This window comes from Trachemys scripta, chromosome 7 (genome assembly GCF_013100865.1).
Source record: "Trachemys scripta elegans isolate TJP31775 chromosome 7, CAS_Tse_1.0, whole genome shotgun sequence".
Lineage (NCBI taxonomy): Eukaryota > Metazoa > Chordata > Testudines > Emydidae > Trachemys > Trachemys scripta.
The window spans coordinates 84297801-84323603 of record NC_048304.1 but is presented as its reverse complement, the minus strand read 5'-3'; the positions used below and the strand labels follow the sequence as shown (position 1 = coordinate 84323603).

At 43.6% G+C, this 25803-nt stretch overlaps 1 protein-coding gene across 1 annotated transcript in view; it reads left to right on the top strand.

Moving 5' to 3' along the window:
- CDH23 (cadherin related 23) overlaps positions 1–25803 on the top strand; it is a 544508-nt gene that overhangs the window by 248957 nt on the left and 269748 nt on the right. Inside the window, exons 9-10 of the mRNA XM_034775586.1 lie at positions 294–422; positions 15603–15681. Coding sequence (XP_034631477.1) covers positions 294–422; positions 15603–15681 — 208 coding nt within the window. The remainder of the gene's footprint in view (positions 1–293; positions 423–15602; positions 15682–25803) is intronic.

Here is a 25803-nt window from a genome sequence, read left to right as displayed (position 1 = left end):
CAAAACACAGTGAAAAATACATAATGTCTACTAAATTGCTAAGGGAAAATCTTGGGGAGAAAAACATATTATTTTCCAGCTCAGAGATACATACTTCAGACAGTAACTTCACAACATAGTTTTAAGAAAAAGCGATTTCCTGGAGTATTTATAGATCCCAACCCGATGGTGGGTGAGATAGCAGGAATTCTGTAAGTGCAAATCTGAGAGACTTGACCATTGTGTGGGATGAACTATTGTTCTGGGTATTTCTCTTCCTGTCATAAATGATCTTTTCCTCTCCGGGTTTCAAGGACCAAGATAAAAGCAAGCCCCTGTCCACTTTGGCTAATCTGGCAATCACCATCACAGATGTGCAAGACATGGATCCAGTCTTCATCAACCTGCCTTACAGCACAAACATCTATGAGAACTCACCTCCGGTAAGGGCCTCTTTTTCTTGCAGTGAGAAGGGAAGGGAGGTATGGTTAAGGGGATAAAGAACACTAGACATCATAATGCTGGGGATGGATAATCCTCCCCTGGCAAGTACTGTGGTTTCCTCCTCTCAGGATGGTTTCTTTGGTTCTTCTGTCCCAGTTTTCGGGTGTTGAATCTGGGTTGGGAAGGAACACTATCTTCATTGCAGCTTCATGATGTCCAAATGCAAACACCATAGCATAGTTTTTGTTCTGCAGAACAAAATAGGGGAAATGGGAGATAGTCCTTGGTCTGAGGTTTGGTAAAGGTGTTATGACAGTAGCAAGGTATCTGCTCATTCTGGGGAAGTGTAGCTTGACATATGGTAACATTTTTAAAAACCTCTGTACCCTAAATACCATTGAGAGTCAATGGTACTTACATTCCAAAATAACTTTTAAAGATTTTACCCACAGAGCATGTGTTCTCTACACTTGGAAAACGACATTCTGTCCTCAAATCATCATGCTCTAGACTTCCACACACTCACATACCACTTCTGGAATCCTGCATTCAAATGTCTGATTGGGGCACAGTTTAATGCATTCATCTCATCCAGCTACACAATTTAACATAAACATGCTCGAGAACGACCAAGGACTAGAATAAATGTAGTGCAGGATTAGAGTGTAATGTCCAAGCTGTATAAAGGCTCATTACTGGCATAGGAGCAGTGGCTGCAAATCGACTTTTAGGTGGATTGGTGATGTTGGAGAAGGTTCATCCAGTGCCAGGCTCCACTCTCCTTAACTCAGGCTTGGGTCACATGTGCCACACTTTCATAGCTCTACATTCATCTACATATGTTCTCAATCCTCCCCCACTGCCAAGTAATTTCTTCTGCATTCATTGTATGCTCATACTGAGGAATTTCCAAAATACTACATACTGACTAGAACATTTCAAAGTCTGTATGGATGGGCCTTGTAGTCCTGCACACTGGGCAGGAAATGTAGGATGGACACATTTTTAGCATTCCCTGATTGTCTAATGCCATCAGAAAAAGCACAGAGAAAAAGTTATAAATCAGACTGGAAATAAGGTGTAAATTTTTAACAGTGTGGGTAATTAACTATTGGAACAATTTGCCTAAGGTTGTGGTGGATTCTCCATCACTGACAATTTTTAAATCAAGATTGGATGTTTTTCTAAAATATCTGCTGTAGGAATTATTTTGGGGAAGGTCTATGGTCTGTGTTATATCGGAGGTCAGACTAACTGATTGCAATGGTCTGTTCTGGCCTTGGGATTTATGAATATATGAAGGTGGAAAATCTTTTAGGCGTGTGTTTGATTGGACAAACGCAAATGTGATGACATTATGATGTCACGTCAGCACATTGCAATGCAATGTACATGTTTGGGTGAATGTAGTCCATGTTGTGAGGATCTTATAAGCAGTGCTTGTGAGATTCAAATCACTCCTTTGAAAATAGGGCAATGCTAGAAATATTAGGACATATGGTGGCAACTCTAAATAATAAACCATTGCAAAATCAGTGGGGCTGAAACCTACGTGCACAAATCACACCATGGAATAGCCTCTTCCAAATGACCTCCCCCAAACCCCCTCCCCCCAAAAAGAAAAAGAAAATAGGAAATTACAATTAATTCAAAACCAAAATGTCCTTGTTTGTACACGGTAGAACCAACCCCCCTACACACACAAACAATAAATGGCAGCATATAGGAAATCAGTAAATATTATAGAATATACACATCAAAAGCAGGAACACATACGTAATATATGTCGGGGTGATGTGCCAGAATACTACTACTAGGATCATAGAAGTTAGTGATTTCAAAGCTCTATTAAATTATTGATTGTCTTCCTGGGCAAGGGTAGGATATAGTTTTCCCTAATAGAAGATGTTTTAGATATTTGACTGATAGAATTTTTTTTTATTAAAGCTAATGTTTAAAATCAAGTTTACAAAAGTTAAGAAGGAAGGTACTGTACATCTGGGGTCAGGTTTGAGTTATGAGAGATTACAAGTATCCGTTACAAGGTGCACAAGATACATACATAGCACATAACCAGCATAGACCCAGATTGGGGTGCGGGAGTTTTTAAAGCATCAATGAATAAGTGATCTCGGGTATGCCACCCATAGAATGTATTTAGAGTCCAAGTCAGTATTGGTGTAGCGAATAGGTACGTAGGCAGGGTGCGTCCCTTGGTTCATCAGGGAAGGAAGTGGGTCATTTCCCTGACCGGAGGTCTCGTTTACTCGTCCTAGTACTGATGGTGTCCCGTGATGTGCTCCGTGTAGATGTCTCTGGACCACCTGAAGGTGTCGGACACCATGAACTGTCTCGTGAGCCGGGCGTAATGCCAACCTACTCCGCACACTCTCAGCATCCACTCATTTTGGGGGTCCCACGTGCCCAGGGTTCTATTACATTTGATCTGAGCCAAAAGGCTGAGAAGTGATTCAAGAGGGGAGATGCAGTTGATAGATACAAATGGCTAGATGAATTACACTCACATGAAATCCTGTCCTGTTTATATTAAGCATTTTCCCAGCACTAGACAGTATACACAGTGAAGAAGAAAAGTTCCTACTTAGAGTGTTGTTAGCAAAAAAAAGAATGATATGAAATGAAAATCCCCACTATCATCAAAGATTATAGACTGGATCATCTTCACGGAGTGACCTTGTATCCATTAAAGGACTCTCTCTCTTAAATTAAATGACAGTATAGTAAGACTGAAGCTAAATGGTCCCTTCATGTTGTTACTTACACTAACGTACATAACAATTACTTTCTGAAAGTATAGTACTCAGCCTGGATAAAATAACCATAAAATCCATGTCTAAGGTAAAATATGAAATCAACCCACAACTACTAAGCCACAATCTATCAGATTTCCAGCTTGTTTATAGATTTAATTTATCTTGTTCTTCTATTGCATCTGAAAAAGCATAAAATAGAATTCAAGAGTAAAACTGGGGGAAACACAATTCTGATCCATCAAAATGTCCTCATCCTCCATAGAAAATATGTGAGTGTTCAGCTTGTATTGAGTGATTTCCCCTTCACTTTCTCCATTACATGGGTGTGTGCAATAGATGGGAGTTCAGAGAGGATCTGTATTTGATTGAATGATGGAATGTAAAGACAGGTGTATTTTCCCTTCAGGGAACAACTTCTGAAGTCTGTAAAGTGCATAAGAGCACAAATCTCTGTGCACATGCTGAAGTTTGGCTATGCCACTTTTGCAAGACAAGAAATGGCTCATCAAAGCACCAGCCTGGTGCTGTTGTTATCTACACCACCTGTGACTATTTTTCTTTTCCTTTCAGATCTCCAAGCTGTCTGCCCCTAGGTCTGGTTTGGAGATTTTGTGACCTAATAGTCTCAATGCATATGTGAACAGGAGACTAGTGTGAAGTGAATTCTGATATAATCATGAAAAACTGTAGTAAGAGGTTCCACTAGAATTTTCTCTTGCAAGAATAGTGATCATGATTAACAGTGAAGTGATTTTTTTTAAAGTACCAGTACAGTAGCTTGCCACTTACTTCTACTTAAAAAGAACAGGAGTACTTGTGGCACCTTAGAGACTAACAAATTTATTTGAGCATAAGCTTTCTTACTTCTTTACTTCTACTTAGTCACTTTTGAACCTCATGAAATCAGGCACCAATATAGTGTCTAGAACACTGGTTCTCAACCTATGGCCCAACCAGCACACAGCTGTGGCCCATGTAACATCCTTAGGATAATACAGGTAGTATTGGATGCGGCCCACAGTGGTAAATAGGTTTGAACCACTGCTCTAGAACCTATTACGATGTGTACGTGGACTGTGAAAGCCTCCCAAATGCACCTCCGTTCTGACCTATAACACCCTGGGTATTCAGTTGTGGATGTGCCGAATAAAAACGGTCAAACTGTGTGGTGGTTTTGTTATGTGAAAAAAGAAGTCCACTAGGGATTTTGATGAGACATCTGGGCTTATTTCACTTCTGCCGCAAAATGGGCTTCAACTTGACCCGGACACTATGGTCTGTGTACTGTGCACTCTGACCTGATATATGCATCCCTCTTCAGGCATATTGGACTAATATATACACAAGTTGTTTCTGCTATTGTAGACATAAGGGTGCATACAAGGTTTGGACAAGGTTCCTGATAGTTTCCCCAGTCTCTCTGGCTCTGTCTGTCTCTCTCTGTTTATCTATGGTGCACAGCATAACTGTGTTTCTCTATCTACGTATCAGGCAAGAGTAACTAATCTAAAGTGTATATGTTACCTAATAAAATCTTCTTATTTGGGATTACTGCATCAAATTTTAATTTCCTCACTCAAGCAACAGCATGTCAGCCAGCCTGTCAGTGAAGAGCCGATAGAAGGTGAAAGGAGTGGATAAACTGCAGCAAATTACTGAAAACAGATCCCTATCAGCCTTTTGACTAGAATTGACTGGAAATAAAGAGTGAGAAATAGGATTTTTTTTGCCTCAGATTCTGCCATGGCAGCTTTCTGAAGTGCATCCACTCCCCCTCCCACTGGCTCCTCCTGCCTTGACACGGGGTCAAGGGTCACCTTTCAAGTCCTTAATCCTGTGACAAAAGAAGGAAGAGAGAAGAGTGCTGCTGTGGTTCTTATTTTTCTGAGCTCGGGATACTGTACTAGAATTCAAAAGCATTTTGCATATACTTATTCAGACTGTGAAGAAAGACATTTCCTCCTCCTCTCACCTCCACTTAGAATTCATTAGCAGGCAAAGATGGGGAGAGCATTTGTCTTCTCATTAGGCATTGCATATTTTTCTTGATGCACTGTGTATTCTCAAACGGGACAGTACAAATTTCCCCTGGCTCCTGGACAAACCAAAACAGAATACATACAGTTACAGTAATGCTCAGCATATGTGCTATAGAGTTCTTTTCTTCTTCAAAATGCTTTGCAGATGTTAATCCTCACAATCTGTATCATTTGGTAAGTATGTGGCCATTTTACAGCTAGGTAAATGGAGGTGTAGAGAAGGGATTTACCCCCAGTCATAAAGAGGACTCACTGTCCAATAACCCAGGACTTCCAGGCTCCAGTTTTGTATTCAGACCACAGCTCACTCTTGTCCAAGAACTTTAAATCAAGAAACCATCAGCTTCTTTTCCAGAGGGGGCATGGGAACAATCCACCCAGCAAGAGGTAAGCTGAGGCACACCCGAATGCATTCCACACTGGCATCCCAGATAAGAAACTGTGTAACAGTGAGAGATGCTGAGACCCAGTAATTTTTAGTCCCTGACTGGGTTTTCCAAGGTGAGTGAATAATGTGTTCCTTATTGCAGCATGGCATTTATCCGCCTTAAAATAGAATTAAAATACTTTTAATTCTTTGTCATCTCCAAACTCCCTACCCCTCCACCCCCAAAATCAGTAAGTTAAAGAAATAATGTGGAAGCAGTACCATTTTGGCTCCAGAGTATCGATAGCTCTCAGTTAATTCCTTCTTAGAATATTTCCAGCCCATCAGTGTGAACACTTTATTAAAAGCTCAGGGTTTTATTAAAAAAGGATTTATTTACCCTCCCTCAAACCCCTCAAACTTTATTTAGCTAATGTAAAATTCTCCTTTTTCTGGTTTTTAAGCATGGGGCTGTTTCAGATTATTGCTTTTTAAATCTTCTCCTTCCATCCATGTGGGAGTGGGTTATTCTGTATTCCAGCACTCTGCTTCCCATTTTACACCCTCTACTTTGGGGCCTTACGTTATGGCCTCACCCCTCCTTGACAGTCAGATGAGTTGTTAATCCCTGTAAGAATATTGGGAGCTTTTAGGAGTAGCTGCAGCCACCAGTTTACCTGACAGATACATGGATGATTATCACCAGTAGACATGAACTTCCTGATTCAGCTGGGGAACCTCACTAGTATATAGTATATAATAACATGGACTTCTCCCAGGTGACAGTGGCAGAGTTACCTCTGGTTTAGAGATGGAGGTAACTGCCTGCCTGGTATTGGAGTTTCCTGGACAATAGGCTTTCATCTTGTGATGATCCAACAGACAAAGTTAGGGTGTCTTGTAAGAAGAGCCAGGGAAGAAACTAGCTGCCAATCCAAGAGGAGTTGAGAGAGACAGAGTAAGCGAGGAGGAAACTTACCAATTACTTAGTTTCTTCATATGAGGGAGCACCTAACAAGGTTGGAGCTGTCAGGACTTTCACTTTCACTTTGTACAGCTACCATGGATTGCCTTTATATTTATTAACATACTGAGGATGTTTCTGGATGGAGCTCCAGAAGTATTTTTTTATTTCCCATTTGATCTTTGCAGTAAATGGAGAAATTGCATCAATTTGCATTTCTGCTCCCCTTACGTGTACACTGAGACACAGCAGAACATAGGTGTAAACAGAACCTGCTCCAAGTTGGTGCCAAGTTTCTATTGGAGCGTCAGAAATTAGCTATCATGATTTCATATATGTCTATCATTCCTGAAATTCGCCAACTAAACATGGGACGGATTAGGGCAAATTTTGGGGGGGAGGGATTTCTTAGCTTTTTCAGGACATCAGAATATGTAATAAAAGCCTGGTACATGAGGATGCCTAAAGAAAATATAGGGTGTAGAGAGAGGCCTTTCTTAGGGACACATAGATCCAGCTCCCTTCCAACCCTCTGCTACTTGGCTCTAGAAGTGCTTTTCTGCAGATCACAATTTGCTCTGGGATAGTGGATAAGTGCTCTGCATTTGAGACTGTTACCCAGGTGCTCAGCTGTGAGGGCAGGTCATGACTATATTGTCATGTTTCATTTCACACAAAGCAATTAATTGAAGATGGGCATTTAGGACCTGATACTTTGAATTCAGTGGAAAGACTTTCAAGACTTTGATGGGTTTTGGATCAGGTTATTAGTGGGAGACGTACAAACTCCTGGGAGTTTCATTCCACTCGTCATATTGATGTTGGGGAAGCATCATATAAACAGGACTGCGTGAAAGATAGTCACAGACTGATAGGCCATAAAGGGAAGTGTAGCAGGTGGCAATTGCTGTCTCTTCTGTGCTTTCGGGAAACGGATGTCTGAGCAGTGGAGGTGAGGCATCATATCCACTGTACTGTGTGTTTCACTGCCATGGATAAAGTGTGAATCCTTTTCAGCATGGCACAAGGAGGGCTTGTAAACAGTAGTGGGGAGAAGTAGAGAGGGTTGACCCACAGTTGCAAAAACAACTCCATGAAAACCTGTGTCAGACTCCCCAGAGCCAGCCAAAGCCCTAGTTTCCAGTGTTGCCAGTCCTTTAATCCTCATGACCAGCTGGTGAAATACCATCTATCTTGTGGGTTACCCCATGGCTCTTGCAGGTGGGTTTTTCTAAAAAGAAAATCCGTAAACCCTGACAGCAGCATCAGTACTCTTAGCTTCTGCCTCTGGCCACGATCATCCCACTTGGCACCCACAGATGGTGGATTTTCGTAGGATAAACCTGTACCAAAATAAACAGGGCCATTACTATTCCTGTGCCATCACTAGTCCCCCTCCCCCAGCTGTTGCTTTCCCTTTGAAATGTATGGCACAGCTTCTGACACTTATCATTCTGAGCTGCTCCTTCTCTTTTGACAGGCGATGAGTGAACTGTCAGATAGGCCAGCGCTGCATCCAGTGTCTTTGGAATGGAGAAGCACTTTAGTTTGCCATTGAGCAACTGGAGGCTCCTCTCCGGTGGGAATAGTAAATTGAAGTGTACCATGTTTAGGAAGGAGCACTGAATTGTGTGCATTTAAGTCTTGCTCTCTTTCTCTCTCCCTTCCTCTTTTCTGCTTTCTTCCCTCTCCTCTCTAAATCCCAGCTCTTAGCTCCCACCTGCCTCAGTTTCCCCTTTCCCTGCTGCTTGTAAATACCATCTTTAGTTGTACTTGCAGATTTGGAAATCACAATTACTCCTGCAATTTAAAGGCTCTTTTGTGGCTGCTGGATCCCAGGAGCTGAGTGCTGCTCAAAGGTCAGTGACCTGGGGATTACGCTTAATGCTATCAAATAAAAGTGCAGATTTACTTGGAGTTTATTGAAATGCCATGGAAGGTTGAGGAGAGAAATATACATGGCCCAAAGAACTTCCCTTTTATTATAGTCAGTTCCATTTATTCTCCACTTAGTCCCTCTGTGCTTCATGGAGTCAGAAAGATTGCTGCTCTGAAAGTGGGGGACTGAAAGTCTGAATTTCTGTGGGAGAAGCTCTCTCGGTGGTTTCTCCAAGGTAGCTCAAGGCTGTTTTTAATTTCTAAATGAGATTATTTTGATGTCATGGGATCACTTCCATCTCCTGCACCGTCAATGAGGATCCCCTCTATTTGACTTGTGTACTTTGTATGATTTGTGCACACACACAGACACTGACAGGTATTGCATCTTTGCATGCTTAAATATTTGCACATGCTTAGGCAGGCATGCACAGACACACATATGGAAGCACATACACAGGAGCAAGTATGCATACACGTAGCCACCCCACACCGGGGTACATCATTATACCAATAGGGACCCAAATATGCACATATATGCACTACACGCACACTTACTTACACACATTGTCATGCATGCACAATGACACGATTTTTTAAATTCAGTGCAGTTCATAAAAAAAGCTGTAGTTGTAAAGAAAAAACCAAACAGTAAGGTTGGTTAAATAAATGGTGGAAACTCTAGGGCTCCAACGTTCGGCCTTCAGCTGATGAATTGTGAAATTGGTGGAATGCAGCCAATGCTAGCGTGTCGCGCTTCCTCATTAGACATGCAAATGCCACTGTTGACATTTTCTCTCAGGGTGAAATAAATGCCTCTTTTCCCGCTCTCAATAAACCAATGAAAACAGAGCAGTTTAAAATCATAAATGTGTGCACACTACATTAATTACTATGTTGTGCGTGCACAATGTGCCCATGCATGGACTCACCGCAGCCTCATAAGTGAAGCCAAAGCTAGAGAAGCCAGATAGTGAGTTCACCTACATGAATAACATTTCTGGTTCAAAAACTAAAACTAATCCTTGGTCAGTCTTTGTCCATTTACTGTTTACTTGGGGCTCTTGGGCTTGTCCATGCTTTTGGCTTTTCACGGGACAGCCCGTCATGTGACTTTCCTGAAGGAGCTTGTGTAAATGGCTGTCTGACAGAAGCAACCATCCGTAGACTGACTCCTGTTCTGAGCTTTGTTCTGACCCTCATTCTGTCTATAGTTTTCGATTAAAATGTAACAAATCTTTGTAGTTCTTCCAGTCAATCAGGTAGCTGGCCAGCCCTGATCAGTATCACTGGTTGCCAAGAAAGCCTCATTCGAAGAACAGTGAAGACAAAACCCCCAAAAAATCAGAGCTGAATATCAAATGGGCAGGTAGAATCCGTGTATCGACCATTGTTGAGATGTATGGTGGGAAAACGATTGCTTTGTGGGATATGAGTCCTGAAGTCCCAAGTTGAGGAAATTATTGCTCAATGGAAGTCCTTTCTCTAAAATTAAAGAGTGTATCAGTGTCCTTATAAACTAAAAACTCCAGTCCGTGTATCTGTTATAGTCTTAGGCCTGGTCTACACTACGAGTTTAGGTCGACTTTAGCAGGGTTAAATCGAATTAAGCCTGACACGTCCACATGACGAAGCCCTTTTTTCGACTTAAAGGGCCCTTTAAACCGGTTTCTTTACTCTACCTCCGACGAGAGGATTAGCACTAAAATCGGCCTTTGCGGGTCGGATTTGGGGTGGTGTGGACGGAATTCGACTTTATTGGCCTCCGGGAGCTATCCCACAGTGCTTCATTGTGACCACTCTGGACAGCACTCTCAACTCAGATGCACTGACCAGGTAGACCGGAAAAGCCCCGCAAACTTTTGAATTTCATTTCCTGTTTGCCCAGCATGGAGAGCACAGGTGACCACGCAGAGCTCATCAGCACAGGTAACCATGATGGAGTCCCAGGATCGCAAAAGAGCTCCAGCATGGACAGAACGGGAGGTACGGGATCTGCTCGCCATATGGGGAGACAAATCAGTGCTAGCTGAACTCCGTAGCAGTAAACGAAATGGCAAAATATTAGAAAAGGTCTCAAAGGCCATGAAGGACAGAGGCCATAACAGGGACGCACAGCAGTGCCGCGTGAAAATTAAGGAGCTAAGGCAAGCCTACCACAAAGCCAGAGAGGCAAACGGAAGGTCTGGGGCAGAACCGCAAACATGCCGCTTCTACGCGGAGCTGCATGCCATTCTAGGGGGTGCAGCCACCACTACCCCAACCGTGTGCTTTCACTCCGTCAATGGAGAAACACGCAACAGGGAAGTGGGTTCGGGGTACGCGGAAGATGATGATGAAGACAATGAAGATGGCTCACAGCAAGGAAACGGGGAAACCGGTTTCCCCAATAGCCAGGATATGTTTATCACCCTGGACCTGGAACCAGTAACCCCCGAACTCACCCAAGGCGTGCTCCCAGACCCTGAGGGCACAAAAGGGACCTCTGGTGAGTGTACCTTTGTAAATATTACACATGGTTTAAAAGCAAGCGTGTTTAATGATTAATGATTAATTTGCCCTGGCAATTGCGGCCAGTACAGCTACTGGAAAAGTCTGTTAATGTGTATGGGGATGGAGCGGAAATCCTCCAGGAACATCTCCAGAAAGTTCTCCTTCATGTACTCCCAAAGCCTTTGCAAAATGTTTCTGGGGAGGGCTGCCTTAGCCCGTTCACCATGGTAGGACACTTTACCACGCCAGGCCAGTTGCACGTAGTCTGGAATCATTGCATAACAAAGCATGGCATCATATGGTCCCGGTGTTTGCTGGCATGCAGACAACATCCATTCTTTATCTCTCTTTGTTATCCTCAGGAGAGTGATATCATTCACGGTCACCTGGTTGAAATGGGGTGATTTTATTAAGGGGGCATTCAGAGGTGCCCGTTCCTGATCGGCTGAACAGAAATGTTACCCGCTGTTAGCCACGCGGTGGGGGGGAGGGTGAAGGGATCATTCCAGAGAATTGGGGGGGGGGGGCGAAGGGAGGGTAGTTGGGTTTGTGCTGCATGTTAACCCAGAAACCCCAGCCCCTCCTTTTACATTGCAAACCCATTTTAAATGGCCAACCCAACGGGTCCTTGGTATGGGAAATGAGGGCGCTACTGTTTGAAACCATTCCCACATGTTATGAGGGTTAAAAAAGCCAAAAGACTGTGGCTTACCATGGCTGCCTGCAAGCCGAAATCTGTTGCCTGGCACTGTGTGAGTGATCTCTCAAACCAAACTGGCAGGCCCTCAATATAAGAGGAAAAATGCGACTTTGTAACGAAAGCACATGTGCTGTGTAATATGAACAGCAAAATTTAATGTGAAAGAGTGTACCCATTGTTCTCTAAAATGTGTCTTTTTTAACCACCTCTCCCTTGTCCTCCACCAGCTGCAAATGTTTCTCCTTCGCAGAGGCTAGCAAAGATTAGAAGGAGAAAATGGTGGATTTGGGATGATATGTTCACGGAACTCCAGATGTCCTCCCACGCTGAAAGAGCACAGCAGAATGCGTGGAGGCAGTCAATGTCAGACTACAGAAAAGCACAATATGAACGAGAGGAGAGGTGGCGGGCTGAATCGTGGGATGAACAGAGCAAGTGGTGGGCTGAAGATGATAGATGGCGTCAGCTTGCAGAGAGAAGGCAAGAGTCGATGCTCCGGCTGCTGGAGCATCAAACTGATATGCTCCAGTGTATGGTTGAGCTGCAGGAAAGGCAGCAGGAGCAGAGACCGCCGCTGCAGTCCCTGTGTAACCAACAGCCTTCCTCCCCAAGTCCCATTGCCTCCTCACCCAGACGCCCAAGAACACGATGGGGGGGGGCCTCTGGCCACCCAGTCACTCCACCCCAGATGATTATCTGAGCATCGGAAGGCTGGCCTTCAATAAGTGTTAAAGTTTTAAAGTTTTAAACTGCAGTGTGTCCTTTTCCTTCCCTCCTCCCCCACCCCTCTTGGGCTACCTTGACAGTTATCCCCCTAATTGTGTGATGAATTAATAAAGAATGCATGAAGGTGAAGTAACAATGACTTTATTGCCTCTGCAAGCGGTGCTCGAAGGGGGGAGGAGAGGTGGGGTGGTTGGTTTACAGGGAAGTAGAGTGAACCAGGTGGTGGGGGGCAGAGGATTCATCAAGGAGAAACAAACAGAAGTTTCACACCGTAGCCTGGCCAGTCACAAAACTCGTTTTCAAAGCTTCTCTGATGTGCACCGCGCCCTGCTGTACTCTTCTAACCGTCCTGGTGTCTGGCTGCGCATAATCAGCGGCCAGGCGATTTGCCTCAACCTCCCACCCCGCCATAAATGTCTTCCCTTTACTCTCACAGATATTGTGGAGCGCACAGCAAGCAGCAATAACAATGGGGATATTCTTTTCGCTGAGGTCTGAGTGAGTCAGTAAGCTGCGCCAGCGCACTTTTAAACATCCAAATGCACATTCCACCACCATTCGGCACTTGCTCAGCCTGTAGTTGAACAGGTCCTGACTACTGTCCAGGCTACCTGTGTACGGCTTCATGAGCCATGGCATTAAGGGGTAGGCTGGGTCCCCAAGGATCACAATAGGCATTTCAACATCCCCAACGGTTATTTTCTGGTCCAGGAAGAAAGTCCCTTCCTCCAGCTTTTGAAACAGACCAGAGTGCCTGAAGACGCGAGCATCATGTACCTTTCCCGGCCATCCCACGTTGATGTTGGTGAAATATCCCTTGTGATCCACCAGGGCTTGCAGCAGCATTGAAAAGTACCCCTTGCGGTTTATGTACTCGGTGGCTTGGTGCTCCGGTGACAAGATAGGGATATGGGTTCCGTCTATCGCCCCCCACAGTTTGGGAATCCCATTGCAGAAAAGCCATCCACTATGGCCTGCACATTTCCCAGAGTCACTACCCTTGATATCAGCAGGTCTTTGATTGCTCTGACAACTTGGATCACAGCAGCCCCCACAGTAGATTTACCCACTCCAAGTTGATTCCCGACTGACCGGTAGCTGTCTGGCGTTGCAAGCTTCCACAGGGCTATCGCCACTCGCTTCTCAACTGTGAGGGCTGCTCTCATCCTGGTATTCTGGCGCTTCAGGGCAGGGGAAAGCAAGTCACAAAGTTCCATGAAAGTGCCCTTACGCATGCGAAAGTTTCGTAGCCACTGGGAATCGTCCCAGACCTGCAACACGATGCGGTCCCACCAGTCTGTGCTTGTTTCCCGGGCCCAGAATCGACTTTCCACAGCATGAACCTGCCCCAGTAACACCATGATTTGCACATTGCTGGGGCCCGTACCTTGTGTGAGGGCTGTGTCCATGTCAATTTCCTCATCACTCTCGTTGCCGTGCTGCAATCGCCTCATCGGCTGGTCCTGGTTATGCTTTGGCATGTCCTGGCTCTGCATATACTCCAGGACAATGCGCGTGGTGTTCATAGTGCTCATAATTGCCGCGGTGATCTGAGCGGGCTCCATGATCCCAGTGCTATGGCATCTGGTCTGAAAAAAGGCGCGAAACTGACAGAGGGAGGGAGGGGCGACTGACAACATAGCGTACAGGTACAGGGAATTAAAATCAACAAAGGTGGCTGTGCATCAGGGAGAAACACAAACAACTGTCACACAGAATGGCCCCCCCAAAGATTGAACTCAAAACCCTGGGTTTAGCAGGCCGTTGATTTCACGGAGGGAGGGGGAAGCAAATGAATACATCTATTTTTTACATCTTAAGCTGGCAGCAGACGGTGCAGCATGACTGATAGCCCTCGGCATCTTCAGGGTGCTTGGCAGAAGATACTGTACTACGACTGCTAGCCATCATCGTCAAGACGGTTCAATCGGACTGCCGGCAGGACTGAGTCTCCAGGAGACAAAGCATGTCTGCCCAGGTGCCTCTGATTGCACTGGAATACAACGATGATGGATATCAATCTTAATACACCATCTACTGCCAAAAGGCAAGGGGCTGTTGCTGTGTAGCAATGCAGCCCCACGTCTGCCAGCACCCAGATAGCCGATGAAGGCTACCAGTTACTGCACCATCTACTGCCAAAAGGCAATTAGCTGCTGCTGTGTAGCAATGCAGTACCACGTCTGCCGGCACCCAGATGACATATGGTGACGGTGAGCTGAGCTGAGCGGGCTCCATGCTTGCCGTGGTATGTTGTCTGCACAGTAACCCAGGTAAAAGGCACGAATCAATTGTTTGCTGTTGCTCTGACGGAGGGGAGGGGCCTGATGACATGTACCCAGAACCCCCCGCGACACTGTTTTGCATCATCAGGCATTGGGATCTCGACCCAGAATTCCAATGGGTGGCGGAGACTGCGGGAACTGTGGGATAGCTACCCACAGTGCAACGCTCCGGAAGTCGACGCTAGCCTCGGTACTGTGGACGCGGTCCGCCGGCTTCATGCACTTAGAGCATTTTATGTGGGGACACACACAATCGACTGTATAAAACCGGCTTCTATAAATTTGATCTAATTTCGTAGTATAGACATACCCTTAGTCTTTTTGCCTTAAATGTGCTACAGCTTCCTTTAACCTCTGCTGAGATTTCTCTGTTTTAGCTCTCAGTGTTAAGTGACCCTTTCAGCTCAACCATTAATTGCAACATTCACCTTGGTGACCTAGTTTCAAATTCATCTACTATAGGTAGGTGGCAAGTGACAGTGAAATGAGTTTGTTGGTGTCATCATAGTCCCTGGTGGACATTTGCTCACTTCACAAAACTACCACATGATTCGTCTCAATCTGCTCAGACAACCTTGTGTGTTACAGATCTAGTTCTGCCTTGGGTATTATAGGTCAAAATCAAGGTATCTTGGCAGAGTTTTGTGGGGGGCACGGGACTTGAATAGCAAAGGGTGTTGCAGGACAGAAATAAGCTGCTTTAGTGGCACTGTATGCAGGAAGCTCCTGATTCTCACAAATACTTAGAACGTTATAAAAAAAATTACATTAGCAATGTAGTTCAACTGTTATACTTGCTTTGTCATGAAGTTCTGTGATACACTCTGTTCTTCTCATCCCCTGAGTGCATGTGAGGTAAGTGTTACACATCCTGCAGTACAATAAAGCACAGGAAAATGATACAATGGAAGTCTACAAGGCCTGGAACGTTGACATCTTCCTTTCTTTCCTAGGGTACAACTGTGCGTATGATAACGGCAATTGACCAGGACAAAGGACGGCCCAGGGGTATTGGATACACCATTGTCTCAGGTAAGTCATGTGGAGACGTATCATGAGCCCATGGTTGGCGTATGTTGGAGGTGAGGGAGAATTGGCCTTTTAAAGAGCTTTCACCTACTCTGTCCAAACTTGAAAAACTATTTTTATTAAACTAACTACTTAATTGTGGTGTTATTGGTCTGTAGTCAGTTCTTTAATATCAAACATGGCTAATTACCAAAACCTACTGGAATAACTGAAATCTCTCTGTTTTCTGATGAGCCTCTTTTGCCTTCAGTGACGTCACAATCCATTGTTAGTGACGTCTCAATTCTCTTGAGTGGAAATAGTTATTTTGCCTACTTTTTGACAATGTTTTATATTGTGACCTTTCAGAGTTTAGTAACATGCAAGGTACATGCAGCATGACTGCTATATGATTTCCATGTCCTCAGCACCGACTCTGCGCTGCTTGCTTTGTGCACCTTTGGCTGCATCTAGCTCATATGAGAATGCAGTTCACCGTTCTGGATGTAGTCCACTGGCTCAAGGCTGTATGCAATTCACCTTATACAAAGTAGCAGGTCTGCAAGGGGCTTAGGAGAGCCCTTAGGCATTTGGCCATAATAGTGTTGCTTTTAGAGAGAGAATATATGTAATGGTGGACAGTGTGGTACATGGTTATTTTCATGAGTTAAGGATCACTGCATAACTTACAAGTGATGGAGTAAAACAAAAGTTTAAGTATGGTCATCACTAAGGAATAGTTCCATTTCATACTGCACCAAAAGGGATGTCTGCAGATGGTTAGGCATAAGCATTTTGTTATTGATACAGTTGCCATTTTATTGATATAGTTATGGAAATAGTGTGATGTATTACCTGCTGAATTACTGAGACCATTTTCTGCAACACCTAAATGTTCCCTAGTTATCTCCCATTAAAGTATTGGCCCAGCCCGGCAAGACTCTGCTTTACTTGTGAGATTACAGCACAAGCTGGTATGGCTACTTGCTATTTTTTCAATGAATTTAGTACTGGTGAAAGAAGCTGGATTAATAGTGTAAGAGCTGGCTTTCACCTCCCACCACCAGTCTCTCTTAACCCTACCTGTATGTGCCACATCAAAGGGTGAGGGAGTAATTCACACCCCCATATGTATTCTTCTTTCTCCTGGGGTTGCCATCACATTATGCCCTCAGTTCTTCTTCTCCTTGGTCAGTGGGCATTTCCCATGCTTCACTGGGACAATGGGCCAGAAAACAACTCCTTGTGGGAGAGGTTTGCTTAATCTATGCCCTTTAATTGCTTCTTTGAAGTGATCTGTGTGAAATTCCCAAGCAATCTAAAACCACTTGAGTTATAGTAAAACTTGATTAATAAAGATAGAATCTGACTTCAGAAAAAACCTGAATGCAATTCTCCTTTCTGCATGGATTCCAGTAGCTCAAGGCTAACATACATAGAGATAAGATACCTGCAACAGCTCCTCTAGATAGATACCATGCAGGTAGTTACAAGGAAATAATCATTATCTTCTGTTTCCCATACATACATCCTTTCTCTTCAGCTTGACAATGACCCTTTTTGCAGACCTCTATTTGAGGGACATGGCCTTGCATCTCTGGTGTCCCATGTCGCCCTTCCTCTCTGGGATCCCAGCTCTTCATACTTTGTGATGCCTTTTAATAATGGTGGTTTGGACAAAATCCAGTGTCATATCAAGTTATGACTAGGGCTAGGTTACAGCAGCATTTCAGCAATGGAGTGTTTGAGCAGGTGTCTCCTCTTTGGTGAAATGTAACAATCTGTGTCCTCCATGCAATGACTATTGTACCCTGTGTCTGCTCAAAATTCCCACCCTCCCCTCCACATCTCACTCTGGAGTTACTTCAGAGTTTTCTTTCTCAAAGCCTAGTGTTTCAAATATGTCTTTGATATTGCCTGCACCTCAATCAGCCTGAAGGGTCAGGGTGGCTTGATCCTGGCTTTCATGTCTGTTGTCCCTGGCTGGAAGTTTTAGTCTGAATCCAGCTCAATCTACCTTTAAAGATACTGGGATTATACATTTGTATAATTCCCTTCTAACGTTTTTTTTCTGATATACATACAGTATGTATTAACTGACCGATTGATGCTGACCTGTCACATAGGGATATCAATCAGAGCAAATTGCAGTGGTGGTTTTTTTGTGATGTAGACACTGATTCACTGGGAACTAGACTGGGACCACAAAATCATTTCACAGAGGCCATCAAGCAACCTTCAGATGGCAAAGACTTTCTGCAACTGCTGACCTGTGCTGCATTCAAACCCATGACCTAGAAGTGAAAGGCTCTGTTATTCAATTACTCCTCTCCCAAGATCCATTCTGTAGGCTAATCCTCTGGAACGTCATTTTCTGAGTGCTGCTCAGTATATAGCTATCACCTTTAAATTTCTCTGCTGGCTTGGCTGTTGAGTTTGTCTTGGGATAAATGTGTATTCCCATTAATAATGACACTTGGTTTTCCCACTTGCAAAATTGTAGCTTTTGCCTGTGTTCCTAATTGACAGCTTTGCTGCTCCTATCCCTTTCATTCGTTCCTATGTGGCCCAGAGATGTCGGGGAGAGGGGCAGGTTCCTCCTCGGCCTTTTATGCACTAGACTTTTAGGGGAAATCTTCCCCTAGGGTTGGCAATGCTGGGAACACAAGTGTAAACAAAGCGCCGATGATCACAAGCATTTTTACCCATTTGATCTGTAGGCCTGCTCTAAGGAGCATTAGACTATGCGGTAGTAATATCCCCAATGCCCTGCCTACATTAGTGCTACTGCCTACATTCAGAGTCGCACTGGTAATATGGAACAATGGGAAACTTCCCAATAAATCTAGTGTAGACTCAGCCCTTACATGATACTGCATGTTTTCACTGCTTTCGGCACCCTGTTATGCTCAGCTACATCATGCATGAGCAGAATTTCCAACAACATTTCTCTCTTTCCACACAGGTTGCCTTGTGCTTCTAAAATCAAGTTCCCTGAAGCATAGCTATGGATTGGCCTTGAAAAATCTTTAGGATTGAGGGAAATTTGTGGTGTGAACATGGCCTTTCTCATCCCTCTGACTTTTGGGGAGTATTCTGTAATTGCTGTCAGCCTAGAGCTCACTCTTCTTGCCAAAAGGCTGGACACTGACAAGACATGAACCCCACTTGGCCTGTTCCCTCGGCTCTGAGAGGTTCCCAAGCGATCTCATGTTCTTTGTTGTGGCCTAGTTTTCTCACCCATCCATTCTTTACTTTGAATTTTGATTGATTTTTATGTCACAGAAGAATTCTTAATAGCTTATCCCCCTCCTTCCCCTCAAGTGGATGATCCTTTTAAAAACAATACCATATGATATTAAAACAGTGTGATTTAATTATTAACCAATCAGGATGCTTTTACTATGTTATTAACCAATTGCAGTTGATAAAATAATACTTAGTCATTTTGCTGTGAGAATAATATATATAAACTAAATATTTCCCCTGTCATACTGTTTAAATATGAATCTACAGTACTATAGTAAATGGAACAATAAATTCACACTACTGTGGCTCTTTTGGGTAGTGTTGATTGCTAATTTGGCTCCTGAACCACTGAGGTGTCAGTATCACTGCTCTAGTCAGTGTGAAAGGGAACTAAGAACAGTATTACAGACCCATCTGGGAAGCCTAAATTTTAGCTTTGAAGAAATGTGATTTTTCATTTCACTTCACTTTTAGGTATTTTCCTTTAGCTTGTCAACTGCTATACAAAACAGACTGCCTAGATTTGAAATATTTTTCTGTCTGCTGGCCCAAATCTGCAAACCAAATGAGCATGCATGCATTTTACAGATCAGCTAAGTTTGCTCATGTTCACATCAGGCTCTCTACTCTAAACCATGGCTGGTTTTTAAAAGCAAGCAAACAATCCCCAAATTTCAGCCTTACACGTGCTATGTTTATACTTTTGTTTTATTCCTTTCTTACAAAGTAGCCGTTAACCTGTTTTGGGAATATGTTCCGTCACCTGGCTTGTGTAACTGTCTTGTCTGTGCAGGTCCAACCATTACCCAGTCAAGATATAGTGGGAATAAACCAAAAATGCGTGCGTGTGTGTGTTGTGAATTGACAGTCACAGTCAGACACAAAGACACTTGGATTTGCTTGAATATGCCAATAACTTAATCGCTGCCCATGGATCTGGGTGGGGGTGGGGGGGGGGGCAGCTACTGTCGGAGACCATCATTAAGAACACATCAAAGCCACAAGCGATTAAACTGTTTTGCATTTTTTGGGAAAGTCGAAAACATAGGAATTTAAAAATATTTTTGAAACTGTCCATCTGTCATCCCTCCTGATAACCTCAGCACTTTCCAGTATGGTAGTGTTGCTGAGGTCTGAGGAGCAGCACATTCATGGACAGATTAAGTGCCCAGTAAAAGAGAAGGATTTGAATTTAAAGGTATGTATGGAGCACCAGGCGAATGGATTGTCTAATGTATGCCAGAGAACAAGTTGAAGCATATTGGGCCTAATTCTAATCTCATTTACGCCGGTTTCAAATGGCATATCTTTAATTTTGCTCCTCATTTACCCCAGCGCAAAAGCAGAATCAGGTGTACCATGTTGAAACACAAAGCAATGAAGACTCCCAGTAATCCGTGTCCTGAGATGGGATAAAGGAATGTTGCTCCCTCACTCTGAGTCCCTCACTGCCTTTTCCTTAAACCAAAGATTTCCTGAAAACTGTATTCTGGGATAAAACCTCTAGGTTCCCTGCTTCTGCTTTTAACTGAGTTGTAGCCAATTACTGACGTGGTTTGTGTTCACAAACAACATCATGATTAAGCCTGGTTAGTAACCTCATCTGCTAACAGTGTTTCATCCATGCCAGAGACCAAGGCTAAGCTCACGGGAATCTATTACCAGCACAGCATGCTCTATTTGTGGACCTCCTAACAGTGCCTATGGAATGGGATTGGCCAGATTGTGACACCGCAGAGTGCATTGCCCCATGTGTTGCTGGTACTGCCCTATGTTCATGTCTTTGGGGCACTCTCTCTCCTGCTGACACATTAGGGGATAGTTACCCATATGTCTGCAGAATGCACTAATACAAACATACTCAGGAAGGGTATGGTATGGCTGGGTGCACAAGTTTAGTTTTAATGGCAGAAAAGCTATGATGTGTCCACAGCCTGAACTGTTACTTGTAACTTGTTAAGAGGATGCTTCCTCTAGCCAGTTACAAAATCACAGTTGTAGATGACTAGCCCTCTGTCTGTTCCACTTAAGAGAAAGGTACTTTAAATTCATGATTCATTAAACTCATGCTGGCAGGTCAATTTAGGCTCAACATTTAAATTTTATAAAAATAAGCATGAACAGAAATGACTCTGACTTCTTTTGAATCAAGTCTCTTTAAAATTTCCATGCCAATAGTTTGTTTTTTTTTTGAAGGAATGCGTTACCTTCTCATGTTTTATATTCCAAACATTGAAACATTCTGTTAATGCATCCTTGCAAAATTCTACTCACACAAGGCGAATAGTTTTCTGGCAGTCAAATAAAACATCATTAATTCGTCATTATCCTTAATCATTATAGTAAAAGTCAATGAGTAGATTTTGTGCCTAGGCAGGTAAATTTTCATGACAATTTTGCAAAGCTGTATAACATATGGGTATCAGGAAGTTAATTGAATTAGCAAGTGACTGTAAGCAAAAGTGAAAATGAATAATAATAATTGCTAGCTAGCTCTTATACAGCACATCTCATCAGTAGATCTCAAGGTGCTTTACAAAAGAAGATAAACCTCACTATCTCCACTTGACAGATGGAGAAACCAAGGCACAGGGATGGGAAGTGACCTGTCCCAGGTCAACCAAAAGACTAGTGACAGAGCTGGGAATAGAACCCAGGTCTCCTGAGTTTGCTAGTACTAGTGTCTAGGCAACACTATCTCTATTATCTACTAATTTAGTCTGTTTTTATTGTCCACACTGTGAAAGTACAGCAACAAGTAAACTGGATGTTTATCATTCTTTCCGTTTTAATAAGTTATGGTGTTAATATCACTGGGAAGGACATTTTAAAAAAAAATTCTGAATCGTAAGTTAACATTGTCCATTTCAGCCCCCCCACCTCTGTTAGATGTGCATTAGATTGTTCTTCAGGATATACTGCAGACGCTCTTATTTATGCAGCTATCTACAAGCACAAGGTTCTCATGACAGGAAAACAATAAAACTACAAGATTAACCATATAAAATAAGTCTTAAGGTGTAATTATATACTGTTTGGTTACAAAGATATTGAAGTCTGAAATCATACAGAATCCAATGTTCTCATCCGTATGCCTTTTTTCTTGGTTGGCATAGCTGAGGAGTCCACTGTTTCCAGCTAGCTGGCTGGCTGGGCTACATACTAGTTTAAAGATTTCTTCCCTCAATGGAGAAATCCTTTTTTTAAATTTGTTTTTCCTGAGTCAATTAATATGCTTCTATCCATGAAAATAACTATTTTGACAATTTTTTTGACATTCAAATTTTAATGAATAATTTCATTGAAAAATCCAAATTTTAAAACTTTCTCTAAACTCTACACTTAACCAGTATGGAGATAGCAATATCAGAAGCCACCAAAGGCTTGTCTACACTAGGGCTTCCATTAGTGGAGCAGAACCATGGATAGCAATGATGGGAATTTTTCTGCATGTTTCCCTAGAGAGGTCATGGCTGTAGAATCAATATCATGAAAAAAATGTTGGAGGGGGCAAGGAGACTGGCTGCAGGCTATTTTTCTTGGAATTCTGCATGTGGGGCTACACCTGTGCAGTGTAAGCTTTGCTGATGATTTTGCTTATATCCAACATTGTTCAGGGTAATACGGATCCCTGTGCATACTGTAAGTGGAATTAAATTAGGAAAAAACTGTCCTTGATCTAAGTCCACTCACTTCTCTCCTAACAAGCAATTAACACACACGAACTCAGAGTCAAAACCTTTCTTGATTCCTCACAACCGGGTCAACAATACTAAAACCAAGAGAAAATAAATAACATCTGAGCCTGAAAGAATGAGAGAGAGCTTCTAGTAGGGAGCAGTGGTGAACATAATGATGGTTATGTGGGTACATGCCAGTTAACACTGAATGCCATCCAAAAATCAGACTGCAACCAGCCTTCTCACACTGCTGTACAGAATCTCTCCCTTATCGAAGTTCACTAACTGCCTTGGCAGGTTGGCGATGCTCAGCAGTTGAGGTCAGGGCTCCGTTTGAAGGACAGATCATTAATTCAGCAAACTAATCCACGACTCCTTTTGTGGCAGATTTATGGAGATAGCCTCTGTCCCGAGGACTCTGCCTCATCATCTTTCATTTTCCAGGCAAAGCAAGTGACTTGTTATATAACATGACATGTTCTAGATAAGACTTTTCATTTAGGGGAGCTCCCTGGGCTAAGGGTGATTGATTTCCTGGAACCATCCAGGGTGCACCAGGTAATGGGAAGGCAGCAAAACTAGTGTTTAGGTGTTCAGGGCCTCACTAGCCTCTAGAAAGAGAGAAACTAAAGTTGGCTGGACATTAGCTGATGCATTTACAACTCTCAGAATCCCATTGTGCCATTTTAACTATTGTTCCCCCTCCCCCATCCTGTTTTCAGCATCCTGTCCCCTGGGGGGAAGTGGGAGCAAGCAGCTCCAGTGTTCCAGACTGCAAGGCACCCAGTGACTGCTGCTGTCTATGGCTGTGCAAGGCCACACAAGTGGGGCCCCCCATGGCCCGGGCACTGAGTGACCACTAATGTATTGGGGAAATGCTACTAGCGTGTGAGAACCAGAACTTTCATTCTTGGGGTAACCTGAGTCGTGTGGTGGGCAAGGTGAGAGATTCAGGATATGCCAGCTGAGGATCTGGCTCTATATTCTTGGTGTTTGACTCCAGGCTGTTCTACATCTTCACCACAGTACCTACCACGAGCTGAGTACTTCTTCCCTAATGTTTCAGATTGGCTTCTCTCTCCCACTGCCCCACTAACTGGACTCAGCTTTCACCTAAAGAACTTTTTTTTTCTCCACCTGGGGATTGGTTGACAGTCTCTATTCATTCAGTTCTGAGCGTCCTCATCTGCTGTTCCACCAATGGGAGCCCTTCTCCCCCTAACCAGCAGCTCCTGGAATGACACAGTAGCTCAGGTGACACCACTGAGATGAAAAATGTCTATTGGTTTGCTAATAAGAAACTGGGACTGTTAACAGAGTTGTGTAAGGAAATGCTCAGCACTGACACAACTGGAGAATAATCCTGGGGTTTGGGACTCCAACAAAAAGCTGAACACTTTCATTTTCACCCAGAGTCTTTCTGGAAAAGGAAAGGCAGTTTTTGCAGGTGGAGAACTATCATCTTGCCTCAGAAAGCTGTTTTTGCTATAGAAATAGTGCAATTTCTCTGAAAAAAATTGGTTTCATGCAACTCTGACTTATACAGAACTCTGAGAACTGAAGCTGAGGGAAAGAGGTGCTGTATTTCAGAACAGAACCTCACCTACCAGTTCCTTACTTAGGAGCCAATTGTATGGTGCCGAGCACCCCTTGTTAGATATGGAGTACCTTTAACTACTCTTGAAATCAGTGGGAATGGAGGTTGCTTAGTATTTTGCAGGATCAGGTCATTGGAGAGCAGCACATTTTCATACTAGCAGCTACTGAATCCACCTAAGATATGGTGATTTTAATGGCATTTTAACAGCAGGATTTTCATAATTAACTAGACACCAAAGGAACTTTGGTGATTCTCAAGCCATGATAGGCAAACTTAATGCCACCCCTTGCCCCCTATATGTAAAACCCAAATCCAGTGACTTATGCATCAATGGGCATCTGTTTCAAATTGGGTCTTTCCTCACTTGCCTGCCGTGTGATGCCATGTGTATTTACAAGGGGTGAGAACTACAAAATTGGTTCCATTCTGCTACCCTAAAAGCTTGTGGGATGGTAAATGCAAAAGTGCAGAGGCACAAGCATGTGTATGCTTGTACACCGTAAATCAGAATGAGGAAAGCCCATTCCCTCACCTGTATAGAATAACTTCCAGTGATTATGGGGGTAATGTCTAAATGGTGTATCTGATAAAAGTACCACTAGCATTTTGTGAAATCAGGTAAAGTGAAAAATCTACAGCACTCGGGACTAGTCCATATCCAGTGGAGAAGGACTTGGACAGTTGTGGTTTGGTGTATGCAAAACTCAATCATGTTTCCCCCTTTCAAGTGGCATTAAACAAATCATTCAGGTTTTGATGTTTCATTTATGGGCCTGCATCCTGAGTTGTGACTTGGAGCAATTGAGGAGGATGTGGTTGCTCCCCTTGTTTTGGGGCTGTTCTGTGCTGGGCCAGTCCCCCATCACAGGTAAGAGAGCTGTCTACAGGCTGCTAACTTACACTGGTTGCCAGGGACCCCAAGTAGTTGTTACAGCAATCTGGGATTCCTGGGGTGCAGGGATGAGTTGGTCAAGGCGCTCTTTCCCCCAGCCACATCCCCTGTACTGGCTGTAGAGGGAAGGGTAGCACAGAAGCCAGTATGGCAGCTCAGTGCTACCTGAGAATCCTTTTACACAGGGCAGATCCTCCTTTGACTGGTTAAGTGGGCTTTAGGGAGCTTTGGGCTGGTAGAACAGTTGAGGGGAGGATCCAGTCTATGGTCTGTGGTGACATGGTATGTTTCCATCCTCCTTTGTAACATTATTAAGCTAAAATAATAACCTCCTTTTCCCCTTTGAATAACTTTGCTTGTGTTCTAAAATGGAGGGGGTGATAAATGAAAGGAGGGGGATAGCTTCCTTTTATGGACATCCAGCCAGCCAGTTAGCTGTAAAATCCCTCTTGGTTGCTGTTATCTACTTGCTTTACCTTTTAACCCTTAACCTAAAGGGTTAAAAAGCCCATAGGTAAAAAGAAGGGAGTAGGCACCTGACCAAAAGAGCCAATGGGAGGGCTAGAACTTTTTAAAATGGGGGGGGGGGAAACTTTCCCTTTGTCTGTTTGTTGTTGCTCTTGGGAGACAGGAGACGCAAAGCAGGAACCAGGCTGAACTATGACGTAGGAAGCTTTAAGCAAGGTACGGAGGAACCATGAGATCATACCTAGAGGTTGCTTATC